This window comes from Galeopterus variegatus, unplaced genomic scaffold, assembly GCF_000696425.1.
Source record: "Galeopterus variegatus unplaced genomic scaffold, G_variegatus-3.0.2 Scaffold1036, whole genome shotgun sequence".
Taxonomy (NCBI): domain Eukaryota; kingdom Metazoa; phylum Chordata; class Mammalia; order Dermoptera; family Cynocephalidae; genus Galeopterus; species Galeopterus variegatus.
In genome coordinates, this window is record NW_007727147.1 from 44,918 (window position 1) to 59,068 (window position 14,151).

The following is a 14,151-nucleotide window of genomic DNA, read 5'->3' on the forward strand; positions in this document are numbered from 1 at the left end:
GTTGACCAGGCTCAAAATATTTTAGGAACACTTCTTGGGACTTGTCCTCGGGACAGAACAGATTTCAGCAGTGATATGTCTGTCCTTTGATAGTGGGTTTGTGGCTAGAAATAGACCCAATATGATAAATAAGGTGGATTAATACATTTTGGGAACTTCATGAAACGTGTCAGTAAGCCACAAAATGCTCTTCTCTTGTGGCCTCTAATCTAGCACTGAAGGTGTATTAGTTAGAGTGACTTCAGCAGATATTTAAAAAATAAGCCCCCAAATGTCAGTGGTTTAACTTAAAAGAGGTTTCTGAGCAGAGGGATATTCTCCTCCACACAGTGATTCAGGACCCAAGCTCCTTCCATTTTATAGCTCAAAGCCCCCTAGGGCTGTTGAGGCTTTTGCCTCCAGCTAGTAGAAAAAGAGAACATGAATAAGGCAACCCCTTCCCCGCCCCCCACTTTTTCCTCTCAATGCCTATTTTTCAAATCTTGGCCTGACTCAAGTTCACATTCAATACTAGTCACCTGGCTCCATTGGGGTGCAAAGGGCTGGAAAATGTAATTTCTTCTCAGTGGCAATTCTATAATAAGGAAGGGGAGTGTGGATTTTTGGTGGACAGTTAGCCATTGCTATCACAGAAATGTTCTGAGCCAGGATAGCCCAATAGGAGAAAATACCCTAATTCCCAAGGGTAATATTTTAAAGTCTCAAGGATTTTAAAAGACAAAACTCTTTTTGGATATAGAAATTTGGCCTGTCTGCTTAAATAAACAACTTTTGTAACTTTATACTAACTTTTATAAAGTTATCAACCTAAACAACAAACAGAGAGGCTCTCTAAAAGAAAATTATGTTTATTTGGGAAAAGGGCATTTCAAGGGGAATACATGTGCCATAGTAAACTATGTGGGCATTCAGGGAGGTAAAGGAAGACAAATGGTTTTAAACAAAAAATGATGGGCCAGCCCGGTGGTGCACTGCTACAGTGCGCCGCTTGGGAGCATGGTGGTGCTCCCGCCGAGGGTTGAAAAATGATGGGCCGGCCCAGTGGCGCACTGCTACAGTGCGCCGCTTGGGAGCATGGTGGCGCTCCCGCCGAGGGTTCGGATCCCACATACAGACCGGTTCCCGCTCACTGGCTGAGCGAGGTGCGGGCGCAGCACCGAGGTTTGCGATCCCGTTGCCGGTCCCGGTCCAGTGCGGGCGCGACCCACTGAGGGTTGCGATCCGTTGCCAGACACGAAAAAAAGACAAAAAGGAAAAAAAAAAAAAAGAAAAAGAAAAATGAGAAACAAAAGACAGAAGAATAAGAAAAAAATAGAATTAAAAAAAGGAATTTAATAAAGAACAAAAAAGGAAAAATGAAGATGATTACATAATTGTTTTGTGATAATTATCCTTGGCTACAAGGATCAATAACAAGGGTGATGCCAGTACAGGTTGGATGGGCAGTTGCTGGGCAGGTGTCCTCACAAGTATTTTCTATGTGAGGTTGTGATGGCCTTTGTCATAGTTATCATTTTTGAGTGAGAACTCTCCCTTCATGGCCTTCCCTGGCTCTATTTGTCAGGGCTGCTTTTTTTTTTCTTTCCTAACACAAGTGACTTTATTTTGATTCTGACAACTTTTACAAAGGACAGACTGGCCACACCTGTGAGAAGCATGAAGATGTACCCTAGAGAATATTGAGCAGAGGGTGGCATTGCCAATCTGGCATTTCATAGCAACATCCCCGAACCCACCAAAAATAGCTAGTTATATTTATTTATATAAGATGAAGTCACATGATACTTATTTAATAATAATGATAAAATAATAACTAACAATTATTATTCATTATATCCAAGTACTGCAAAAAGTGTTTTGTGTGCTTTAAAAGCATTATTTTATTTGTTCCCTACAACCATGTGATGGAGTTAGTATTTTGATGCCCATTTTCCTGATGAGAAACTGAGGATAATAGGTAAATCACTCCAAGGTCATACAACTAGAATTCAATCATCTGATGCCAAAACCTACATCCTTAGCTATTCTGTTAGAACAATGTAACACATATATTAAAACACAGATTGCAGGGCCGGCCTGTGGCTCACTCGGGAGAGTGCGGTGCTGATAACACCAAGGCCACGGGTTCGGATCCTATATAGGGATGGCCGGTTTGCTCACTGGCTGAGCGTGGTGCTGACAACACCAAGCCAAGGGTTGAGATCCCCTTACCGGTCATCTTTTAAAAAAAAAAACAAAAAAAAACCCCCACAGATTGCAAGACATCTTACTATGAATTCAAATAGAAATTGTACATGCACACATTTTAACAAAATTATCTCCTCCAGAGCTGCTCACTGTTGGGGGGAGCATGTGACCTGGAACATGGGGGAGGAAGTGGCCCCAGACACACGGCACTGTTCTGTTTCAGATGCACCTATGTTTATGTCCCACTTCCTGGACAAGGTGCATGTCCTTGGGCAAGACATTTAGCCTCTGTGAGCTCAGTTTCCCCCTTTTGTAAAGTGGAGATAATATCACCTACCTCATAGGGTGGGAAGTAGCCTATATTTGCAAAGCCCTTTTAAAGTGATGGAACATAGTAAGCATTCAATAAATATGGACTATCATCACCATCACCATGACCCTCATCATCACTGCCCAGCACCGACACTACCCAGAGTGGCCGAGGAATGCAGTTCCATCAGCATCTGTCAAATTAGGGAGAGCTCTGAGCCTCACAAGGAAACCCCCACAGAAAAAATCCACAGTATCGTAGGATATAACTTTACAAACACACTTCCAGGAATGAACCCCTCAGTTATACCAATGGCGGTATATTTGGGGCTCCACATTTCTTTCTCCCATCCACTCCTACTGAGTTAAACTTACATTATTGCAGAATGTTTTATAGCTTCTTGGCACAGGGCTTCTCACAGGTCTCTGCACTACCCTGGGTAAGCAGAGTGACCAGGGTAGTTCTGACTCAGACGCATTGAGAAATACTCTGTGCAGCTTCACAAAGATCAATTGGCCCAGCAGGGACCCTGCTAGGAAGAGGACTCTGACAGAGTCACCTCCAAGGGGATGCCCACCCCCTGGGCACTGATCAAGGCATGGAAGGAATGGAAACAAAAGGGAAGGCGACTTCCCATTTGTCCTCATTGAATGCTTTCAGCATCTTTTGTCCTTTGAGTCATTATTGCTGGGAGCATTCAAGTCAAGGTGAAGCTGCCCAAATGGGGCCCCTGGATCCACATCTCACCACCTCCTCAAGGAGGCCCCTGGAAGTATAGGCAGGCCACACTTATGAGAAGCATCAAGATGCACCCCAGGAGAAAATTGGGCAGGTGGTGGCATTGCCAATCTGGCATCTCCCAGCAGCACCCCCTGAGCCCACCCAAAGCAGCTGGTTATATTTATCTCTTTTCTAATAGGTTCTTTACCTCTTTTTCTGATGGCTTGCCTGATGGGTTCTTTAGTCCAGAGTCTGACCAGAGCTGGGTCCTTGAAGGGTCAAAAGATGAGTATTTGGCATGGCGGGGTTTCAGGATCAGACACAAGGTCTCACCCCACAACTGTCAGACAGACAGTGGGGAATTCTTTTTTTTTTTTTTTTTAAAGATGACCGGTAAGGGGATCTTAACCCTTAGCTTGGTGTTGTCAGCACCACGTTCAGCCAGTGAGCAAACCGGCCATCCCTATGTAGGATCCGAACCCGCGGCCTTGGCGTTAACAGCACCGCACTCTCCCGAGTGCGCCACGGGCTGGCCCGACAGTGGGGAATTCTGCAGGAGAGGGGAGGGCCCCTCAACTGGCACTGCTGATGGCTCTGGGTGGTGGGCGAGGCGCAGGTGGGAGGGCGTGTGTGCATGTCTATAGAATCAGTTGGTCTCTAGAGTGCTTTTCACTCTAGCTAGTTATTCATCTATAAACAATGACTCAGCCTGAGCATCGGGAAGCAGAACAGTTAGGAGACAGAAGAGCAGATGCTTGTGTTGGGGATGGAGTTGGCAATGAGGAAGAAGAGGAGATATGAGAGGGCTTTTTCTGTGTCCTAGAATCTCCCCCACAGGAGCCCACTTTACTGATGAGAAAACTGAGGCTCAGAAAGAGGAAGCTGCTTACCTAAAGCTACACGGCGAATAGGTGGCAGACACCCTGAATATCTAATACATGCTTGTTGTGAGTTAACTCTAAACTGTGGGGTCCAAAGGCCTTTAGGTCTAGGAAAAGAAGTCTGTTTCTTCATTTGCCTTACGTTTCCATGTCTGTCACCTCTGAAAGGAGAGTATTTTTCAAAATTATTTATATCCATTTTTTTTGGATCAAAATTTAGAGCCTTCTATGAGGAAGCGGGCAGGGATAAGAACCATGTTCTAGGCAGTGCTACCCAGTGGTCTACACTCAGGCAGCATCAACATCACCAGAGACTTCTTAGCAATGCAGATTCTTAGGCCTCACCCCAGACCTACTCCTTCTTTCCCACCTCTTCAACCCTGCCCATGCCACCTGCCCCTATCAGATAAGCCCCACCCACTTCTCCCCATTTTTTAATATTCTGTCACCCAAGGAATCAATAAGTAATTTGTAGCGCAGGAAGCAGAGGGAGGGCTGAGGAGGTGGATGTAAATGAGGTAGTTTGTGCTTTTCCAACTTTTGCCAAACAAGCATTATCTATAAAAACAGGTGCACCTTCCTCCCCTTCAGCCAACTATCCATTAAAATGGTTTAATTACTTCCTGAACACTAGACAGTTAGATAATTAGAAGGCAGCATTCAGACCAAAAACTTAAGCCACTCTCTTCAATCAGGGTAAAATTGTCTGATCAAGAAGTTAATTAAAAATCAAGTGTGGTGGCTCTTACTGGAAGGGTTGGTTTGGGGCTTCAAAAGATCTCACTTCCCTCCTTGGTCCATAACTCTTCCATTATCACCAGGGCTCCTGGTGTTGTGTTAGCTGCCCAAGACTCAACCAGACCTGGCCCCTGCCCTCAAGGGGCTTACAGTCTGGAAAAGAGAGCATAGCAATGTTCAAACAAGGTTTGTAGAACACATGACCATCTTCAGTGCCAAGGGTGAATAGGTACATATCCAAAAGGTTGACAGAAATAGTGAGAATTGGTACATTTGGGAGAGAGTAAGAGATTGGGAAAGAGAGGAAGTCTCTGCATCCAGAATCTGTTGGACCAGGTCAGAGGGTCCACAGGTGGTCTTCAGGAGATTTATGAACCCCCTAAAATTATAAGCACGACTTAGGTGTCTATTTTCTCCCCTCAGGGAGATGATCCTTCCCTTTTATAAGATCTCCAAAGAGGTGTGACCCCAACAAAGGGCTGGGAACCACTGAGACTCTCTGTCTTTAACAAACCCCTGAAGACTTGGGAGAAGTGCAATTTCAGGAACTGTTGGAATACTGGAGGGAAGAGGGGCCATGAGTGGCTGCTCTTGTCTCCTGGAATCACAGTGTGTTGGTGTTCACATGCAGTCCCTCTGCTTTTTCTTGCGGAGACTGGGGTGACTCACCGCCATTTGCTCCTGTGAGCCAGCTCCTCCTGCGAGGGCAAGGCCAGTGCCCTGGAGTTTCATCGGCTGCAGGATGAGTCCCAGCGCACCTCACATCCCAACCATCTCACTCACCATTGCAGAGCCCGGCCCCCTGGCCACCCTTGCGGTGTGACGATCACTTTTGCCTGCTCTGCTCATCCCTTTGTCTGACCCTATCTTCCCAGCCCTTCTCCATGCCCTCCGGACCTCCTGCTCCATCACTGGAAACCTCTGTGTTCCCTTCATCTTCCTGTAACAGAAGCATGGCTGTCTCCTGACACCGTTTCCCTCGTGGCCATCTCCAGTGGTGGCTGCTCTTTTTTCCACACACTGTATTCTGAGGGGCCTGGAGGTGGGTCCGGGTCATTCTTGCTCCCCATGACCACATCCAAACTGCCTCTCTTCTGTGGCCCTTCAGAAGCCCTAGCCCGTTTGCAGTGTCTGTCATCTTTCTTTACCATCCCTTTTCCCTTCTTGGTGCTGCTGGCTACTGACCACCTCCTCAGTCCTCACTTTCCTGATGCACCTGGCTCAGACACTCCCTCCTGCCATTCCTGTCTTCAGCATCTGTATATATTAACGGTTCATGCCCTTGGAGGCTTTTGGAAATGTATGCGGTTGGTTTGTTTATTTTGTAATGTAGTTGTGCTCCAGCATTTATATTGAAATATATATTGTTTTGTTATGAATGATTTCCTCTGTGTTTTTCTTTACATTAGCTGTTAGGGTATTGTCTTAGTCTGTTTTCTGCTGCTATGACAGAAAACCAGAAACTGGGTAATGTATAAACAATAGAAGTTTACTGGGCTCACGGTTCTGGAGGCTGGCAAGTCTAAGAGCATGATGCTGCATTTGGCAAGGGCCTCATCCCATGGCAGAAGGCAGAACGAGGAAATGCGAGCACAAGGCAGAAGAAATTGAGCCAAACTCATTCTTTTACCAAGATAACTAACTCACTCCCAAGATAACGGTATTAATCCATTCATGAGGGCTCCGACCTAATCACCTCTTAAAGGTCCTGGCTGTTAACACTGTCACAATGGTAATTAAATTTCAACATGAGTTTTGGAGGGGATATTCAAACCATAGTGGGAATTGTATTAATTTTTTTTTAAAAAAGAAACCATAGTAGATTATAGTGTCTTATGAATTTCATTTCAGGATAGGAAAGAGGACATTGAAATATATTTGTTATAAAAAGGGGGAATTTGGTCTGACAGCACTGTGCATGGCTGAGGCAGATAATCTATTCAACTCCTTGGCTTCCCAGTTATTACAATGATCTTTTCCTCTAGCTCACCTCAGCCCCTAAACAAGTGGTCACCCCCTAGAATCATCATCACCAGTCACCACATGACTCCCTAAATCTGGATTTAAACAACCCACTCTCTGACCATCATCCCCCAATCTCAGTAGTTCACCAACTCCAGCAATTCTCCAACCTCATAGAGACCTCCTGGCACTGACTCTATCACTTTCCATTTTTCATTGTTCCTTATTCCTTTTGTGTCCCCACTTCCTTCCTCCCCAGCTTAGGCTCCATGGTTCATCTTGACCACTCCCTTGCAAACATGCATAATTCTCATGTCCACTTGTCTGGAAAAACAGTCCATGGTACTTAAACCCAATTTTCTTCTTACTCCACACATGCCCCTGAGCAAGCAGTTGAAGGTGTGGGGGAAAATCACACAGCCAATGACTAGACTCATGACAGATTTATGGCCACAAATCTCAAAGGGACACTCACCACAGTGAGGTAATTGTACGTATCTCTCTTGTAAATTCATTCTCCTACTTTCCAAGATAATTATTTCCCACTTTCTCCTCTCTCCACAAATCTTCAACACTTCCTCCCTTATCCCTTCCACCTCAGCTGGTGACTTCATGAGAGACAAAGAGGCATTTGGATTAGAACTACCTGATTTTCCCACTATCACTTCTATCATCCTACCTCCATCTGTGGCCACCAAGCCAATGGCCACTTATCATTTTACTTGAGCTGATCTCTCAACAGTATTTAAAAGAGTTATCACACTCTCTTTCTTGAAACACATCATTCTCTAGACTTCTGTATCTCCGCACTTGCTGGTCTTGCTTCTACCCCATTGGTTGCTTCTTCAGAGCTTCCTTTTTGGGCTCTACCCCACCAAAGCCTCCAACAAAACCCTAAATGTCAGAAGCCCAGGGCTCTGTCATTGGCCCTCTTTTCTCCCAAGATTTCAGCCATTCCAAAGGGTTCAAATTCCACCTGTCTTAGTCCATTTTGTGCTTCTATAAAGGAATACTGGAGACTGGGTAATTTATAAATAACAGAAATTTACTTCTCATGGTTCTGGAGGCTGGGAAGTCCAAGATCAAGGTGCCAGTATGACTTGAGGGCCTTCTTGCTGCATCCTCACATGACAGAAGGCAGAAGGGCAAGAGAGACAAACTCCCTCTGTCACGCTCTTTTATAAAGGCACCTAATTCCATTCATGAGGGATGAGCCCTCATTGCCTAGTCACTTTTTAAAGGCCCCACCCCTTAATACTATCACATTGGCAACACCTGAATTTTGGAGGAGACACATTCCAACCATAGTGCCACCTCTATACCCATGACTTCTATTTTCAGACCAGACTTATCTTTAAGCTTCAGACTCATGTATCCAATTGCCCACCTGACCCTTACAGTTAGATTTCTATCAGACATTTTAAATTTACCATAACCAATATATAAATATTAATTACTGAAGTAGGCTGAGCAATGGCCCCCAAAGACATCCAGGCTCTAATCTCTGAACATGTTAATGTTACCTTATATGGAAAAAGGGACTTTGCCAATGTGATTGATTTAAGGATCTTGAAATGGAAAGGTTATTCTGGATTATTCAGGTAATCCCTTAATGTAATCACAAGCATTCTGTAAGAAGGAGGCAGAAAGAGATTTGACCCGACAGAAGAGAGCATAAGATGTGACAACAGAAGAAAGAGGCTGGAGTAATGCAAGGAACAGGCAAAGCATGAAGGCAACTTCTAGAAGCTGAAAAGGCAAGGAAAGATGCTCCCCTCAAAGCCTCCAGAAGGTGCCCAGCTGACCCCTTCACTTTAGCTCAGTGAGACTGATTTTAGACTTCTGATCTCCAGAACTGTAAGAGAATACATGTGTGTTGTATTAAGACACCAAATGTGTGATCATTTGTTACAAGCAGCAATAGGACACTAATACAGTCACAGCCACCACCACTACATAAATCCATATCCCTGACCCTGGTGCCCTCCACATCCCCGCAAACGGCACCCCTGTCTATGCAACTGATGAGGCCAAAGCTTCAGAGTTCTCCAGATTTTTCTCTTCACTTACACCTCACCTGTCAAGCCTGCCAGCTCTACCTCTAATACCCATCCTGACTCCAACAATCTCCCGCTGTCTCCACTCCTATGACCCAAGTCTAGGCTGCAATCACTTCCAGCCTGAATCACTACATCCCTTCCTGCTTGGTCTTCTGCCCCTACTCTTGTCCCTCTTCAGTTGATTGTTCCCTCATGAGCCAGAGGGAACTTTATGAAGGTCACATCATTCCCCCTTTTAAAACCTTTCAATGACTTCCCATTATACTCAGGAAGAAATGCAAATTCCTTGGCATGACCTACAAGGCCCTATAATAGATTGTCCTCTGCCCACCTTATCTCCCTCCACTTCCCCACTCATTCACTGCAGTGGTCACACTGACCTTTCTGACCCTTGTTCATTCCATTCCCATCTCCAGCCTTTGCACTTGCAGTTCTTACCGTTAAAGTGCTCTCTCTCTCTGGATCTTTGCCTGGATCCCTTCTTATTGGTTAAGTCTGAGCTCAAATATTGCTTCCTCCAAAAGGCCTTTCCTACTACCCTTGCTAAAACAGGACCCTCAATGCCTGAAGCCAATGGCTATTTAACCCTATTTTATCTTCCTCATAGCATTTGTCAACACTGGAAATAGTCTTATTGGTTTGTTTACATGTCTGTTGTGTGTCTCTCCACTAGATTGTAAACTTTCTGAGGGCAGAACTCTGCCTGTCCTGCTCACTGCAGTATCCCCAGTGCTTGGCACACAGTTGGAACAATTAATGTTTATTTGCCTTGTTGCCTGCTGTGGCTTGTTTCCACTCTACCACTGCCTCTGGCTAATATGACTGCATCAAAACAATCTCTCCCTGGGATGTTTGTATTTTGGCAGCATTGGGCTATTTGTGCAAAGAGCTAACCAGTGGAATTTCAGACATCACTCAGCAGGTAAGGAATGACCATGTGTTTCTTTTACGGTGCCTTTAAAAGCACATGATTCATTCAGCATCTGCTTAGTCCTGAGTGCCATGGGTACATAACAGAGGGAGGAAAAGATATTTACATTATTCCTTAATTGATGAATTTGGATTGTTCAAGCCAAGAAAGGGGCGGAGAAGCAGGCAAAGACATTGCATGTAGGTGCTCAACTGTTTCATGAACTTGGTGTGGTGGTCCCTCCACCTTCTACCTACTGAAGACCTGGTGAGCCTGGGAGTCTGGGGATGGCAATCATGTGGCTCAGAGACGGATGGTAGAGTTGAAAAGCACAAATCATACCAATAAAAAAACCAGCTCACCCCAACACCTGTATCCATTTGTAAATTAAGGGAGATGGTGGTTTTCTCCCGGCAGTGGCCGGCTGTCTCTGACTTGACCTTTGTTTTTCTCCTCTCTCTGCTGCCCTAGGTCTCATCATTCATGAGGGACCCTCCGTGTACCGCATCTTTAAACGGTGGCAGGCTGTCAACCAGCAGTGGAAAGTGCTGAACTATGACAAGACAAAAGACCTGGAGGATCAAAAGGCAGGAGGCAGGACAAACCCCCGGACCTCCTCATCCACCCAGGCCAATATCCCCTCCTCTGAAGAGGAGGCAGCAGGCACCCCTGCCCCTGAGGAGGGCCCAGCCCGGGCCACCAGCCACCCCTCAGCTCCTCTGTCCCAACACCACTGTGCTTACACCATCCTGCACATCCTGAGTCACTTGAGACCTCACGAACAGCGGAGCCCCCAGGGCGGCAGCCGAGAGCTCGTCATGAGAGTGACGACGGTGTGAAAGGAGAGACTTGGGAGGAAGGCTGTGACCGTGCCAGAGAAGGAGGCTGGGCTGGGAGGGGGCCAGGGAGCAGGCAAGTGGAGTCCAGGTGGCACCCCAGGGGCCAGAACAGAGAGAGCAAGCAGAGGGTAGTGGGCCTTGAGGGAGCCGGGGAGCAGGGGCAGAGCTGGAGAGGGGCTGGCACCTGAAAGGGTTCTGTGATTTGCAGTCAGTCAGTGCCATTCTCCAACAACAATAGCAATGAAAACCAGTACAAATCAACAACAAAGTGCAATACGGTCTGAACCTAACCGAATAGAACAGAATCATCCAGGTGTACCCATCGGCAAGGCACAGGGTGAAGCAGAGGCTGTGGGTTGGCCTGGGTGGCATGGCGGTGCCCGCAGGCACATGTGCAGCAGAGAGGGAATGCAAAGGGGATTGAGGGAAAAAGCATGTGTATGTGTCACCTGCTCTGTTTTAACCTTGAGTTTGTCTTTGTTTCTCCCTGGGCCATCTCCTGTGGCTGTTGGGGGAGGGGGAGGGACGGGTGTGGGCTGGCAGGGAGGACATATGCCTTTGGGCTTCTGGGCTCACCTGAAAAGCATGTGTCACCTGCTCTGTTTTAACCTTGAGTTTGTCTTTGTTTCTCCCTGGGCCATCTCCTGTGGCTGTTGGGGGTGGGGGAGGGACGGGTGTGGGCTGGCAGGGAGGACATATGCCTTTGGGCTTCTGGGCTCACCTGGGGGGGAGGGCAGGACTCACTGATTCACATGGCTTTAGGGACTCTGGGGTGGTTGATGCAGGGAGGGAGACGTTGTTGTGAGTGGCCAGAGGGAGGTGTATGTCTCCTCCCTAAAGCACCTTTCAAACTGGAACTCCTAATTTCAGGTGGTCTCAAAGAGGGTGTAGGTTTGGAGATGGGTGTCTTTCTGTGCCCTTGTTACTTTATTTTATGGTGATTTGGCTCAAAGATGTTTACAGGAAGCATACACACACACACACACACAAATGCTCGCCTAGAGAAAAGTGCAGATTTCCAGTGGGTATCTCACACACACACACACACACACACACACAAATGCTCGCCTAGAGAAAAGTGCAGATTTCCAGTGGGTATCTCAAGCACAGTTCCTTTGAAGCTGTCAATCCAGGAGCGACTTTCCCAACTACCCAAACCTACCCATGGCCAGGGCACTATCAGTGCCATGCCCCCTCCTGCCTTGGCACATGCACAGATAGGTCCCCCCTCAGTCGGGTACCTGCTGCCCAGGGTGAGAGGAAGTTGGCCAGTGTGCCCCAAGGAGTGGAGTGGAGACCAGTTTAAGTATTCCTTGTTGCTTGGGACACTCCCCAAGGAGGCAGTTTGGCTAATGCTCAGTGCTATGTGCTCCTTGGTCCTTCCCATGCAGCCAGGCAGGCCCAGGGGTCCTGGCAGGGAGCACTGTCCCTGGAGTCCACCTGTTTGTTCCTGGGACACTGCCAGGGTAGACCATTGGGTGGTCACCTGCAGAGTTTCTTGTTGTCAATGCACAATGGCCACGTCATCCGTGGGTATTAAAAAGACACTGTCAAATACTTTTTTAAACTAGTTTTTAGGGTTTTTTAAAACTCTCTGTTGTTTGTAATACTCTCTTAAAAGCTTGAAAATAAAATTTCTTTCCCTACCACTTGTGTCCCTTTCCATATGTGAGTTTTTCCTTCCTCTTTCCCGTCCTCCCTCTTTGGTATAAGCTGCCTTCTTCCTCCCTTGTGTCTGCTCCACCACTAGAGTCTCCTCCATGGCAAGAAATCAAAAGCATTTTCATTCCTCCTTCAAGAGTACAGATGGGGTGGGGCAGGCAAGGATGTTCCCTAGAGTGTGTGTGGAGTGTGTGTGTGCGCATGTGCGTGCACGTGTGCGTGTGCGTGTGTGTGTGTGTGTGTAAACCTACAGTGAAGCCCTGAGACTCCTGACCTCTTCGTGGCTTCCTATGTGCACGTGTGCGTGTGCGTGTGTGTGTGTGTAAACCTACAGTGAAGCCCTGAGACTCCTGACCTCTTCGTGGCTTCCTAGCAGATGCATTCCTTCAGGTACAAAAGAGGAACAACTCCTACACTATCCAAAGAGTTCTGCCCCAGAATCCTCAAAGCAGAGACCATTACTCCTGGGAGGAAGTTTAGGGAACTCCACCCTATCAGGTCTTTTCACAAATGCTGGGAGAGCCACAGGACAGGGGTGTTAGGACCTCATTCCCTTGACAGTTTTCCTTAAAATGTCAAAGAATAGCACCCAGGTTAGCGCCCCATCTGAGGGCTTGTACATATCATGAGGCAACAGACAAGATCTCTCCTCCCTTCAACTTGACCTGGCCTTCTTTCCTTGGGCCTGACTGTCAGGCAGTGTCAGCTGTGAGATGAGCACAGGCCTAGGGAGATTCCTCCCCAATGAAATTCACATCCAGAGGGTTAGAAAAGACAAGATAACTGGTGAGAGACCAAGGACACATACAAGAAAAACATAGAAACAAGTGAAAATCGACAGTCACATAGAGTAAGGGTGTGTAATTTCAGTGTAGTCTAGGAACAGGCCATTTAGATTAGTTAAATATTTATGGAGAATATAGATGTATTACATGAACTATCTATTTTCAAAAAATATTAGAATGCAACAAAATATGCATATCATCAAAGCCATAGTGACCACCACCTTGTCTTTCTTTGGTGATTACAGGGAACTTTAGAATTTTGTGGTCATTCAAGGTCATCATTCCTTATGTTGTACTGAAAAGGAAATTAACGAAAAATTCTCATAAAATGCTGGAGTTTGTTGGATCTTGATGATGCAAGCTCCAAGAGAGTAAGGACCTCATCTTTCTTGTTCACTGCTGTATTTCCAGGACCTGGCACATAGTAGGTGCTCAATAAATATTTCTGAATGAATAAGACACTCTTAGAAGAATACAGGAGTACCTTTAGTATCCAGGGGACATGGCTCCTCTTTTTTCAACTTACACGTAATTCTCAAGGTCAATTTTACAGTAGAAAAGAAAAGTCAAGTTTTGACTTCTCCACCCAACAGGATGGTAAGCTCCCTGTGCCTTGGGGAATGGAGCTTATGGGTATAGAAATGGATGAGTTGGTTTTTATATTTTATATACATCTCTGCAGAGCGAGGTAAAAATATATCCTGATGACCAGAGATCACTGTCCCCCTTGCAAGCCATCCTTCATGCCACCAGGCAAGTGTCTAGATTTCCTGTGTAGTTATTTAATGTGGAGCAATAAGTAGCCTAGGGAATTGTTAGAACAAAGGCCATACTAACTCCATCTTCTGGTCCCTTCAGTTTTACTTGCCCTTTCTATGACTCCCCTTTCTAGGTCTTTTACTAGGAGGTTATCCATTAATCTGAAGCAAGGCAAGCACAGGTAAGACAATGACTGAAAAGCTAACAAGTCAAAGATCAAAGCTTTCCTGTTGATGCACGTAGTAACCTTAAGTTAAAAGCTCATTGGTCACAACACTTTTAATATATCATAGTCACAAGACATCCAGAGGTTGACCACATCGACATCTTGTAGACAT

At 46.1% G+C, this 14,151-nt stretch overlaps 1 protein-coding gene across 1 annotated transcript in view; it reads left to right on the forward strand.

The window, feature by feature from the left end:
* MARCH4 (membrane-associated ring finger (C3HC4) 4, E3 ubiquitin protein ligase) overlaps nt 1–11,023 on the forward strand; it is a 47,300-nt gene extending 36,277 nt beyond the window's left edge. The window contains exon 5 of the mRNA XM_008574360.1: nt 10,240–11,023. Within this exon, the coding sequence (XP_008572582.1) occupies nt 10,240–10,607 (368 nt within the window). The 3' untranslated portion in view covers nt 10,608–11,023. The remainder of the gene's footprint in view (nt 1–10,239) is intronic.
* Nucleotides 11,024–14,151: the final 3,128 nt, after the last annotated feature.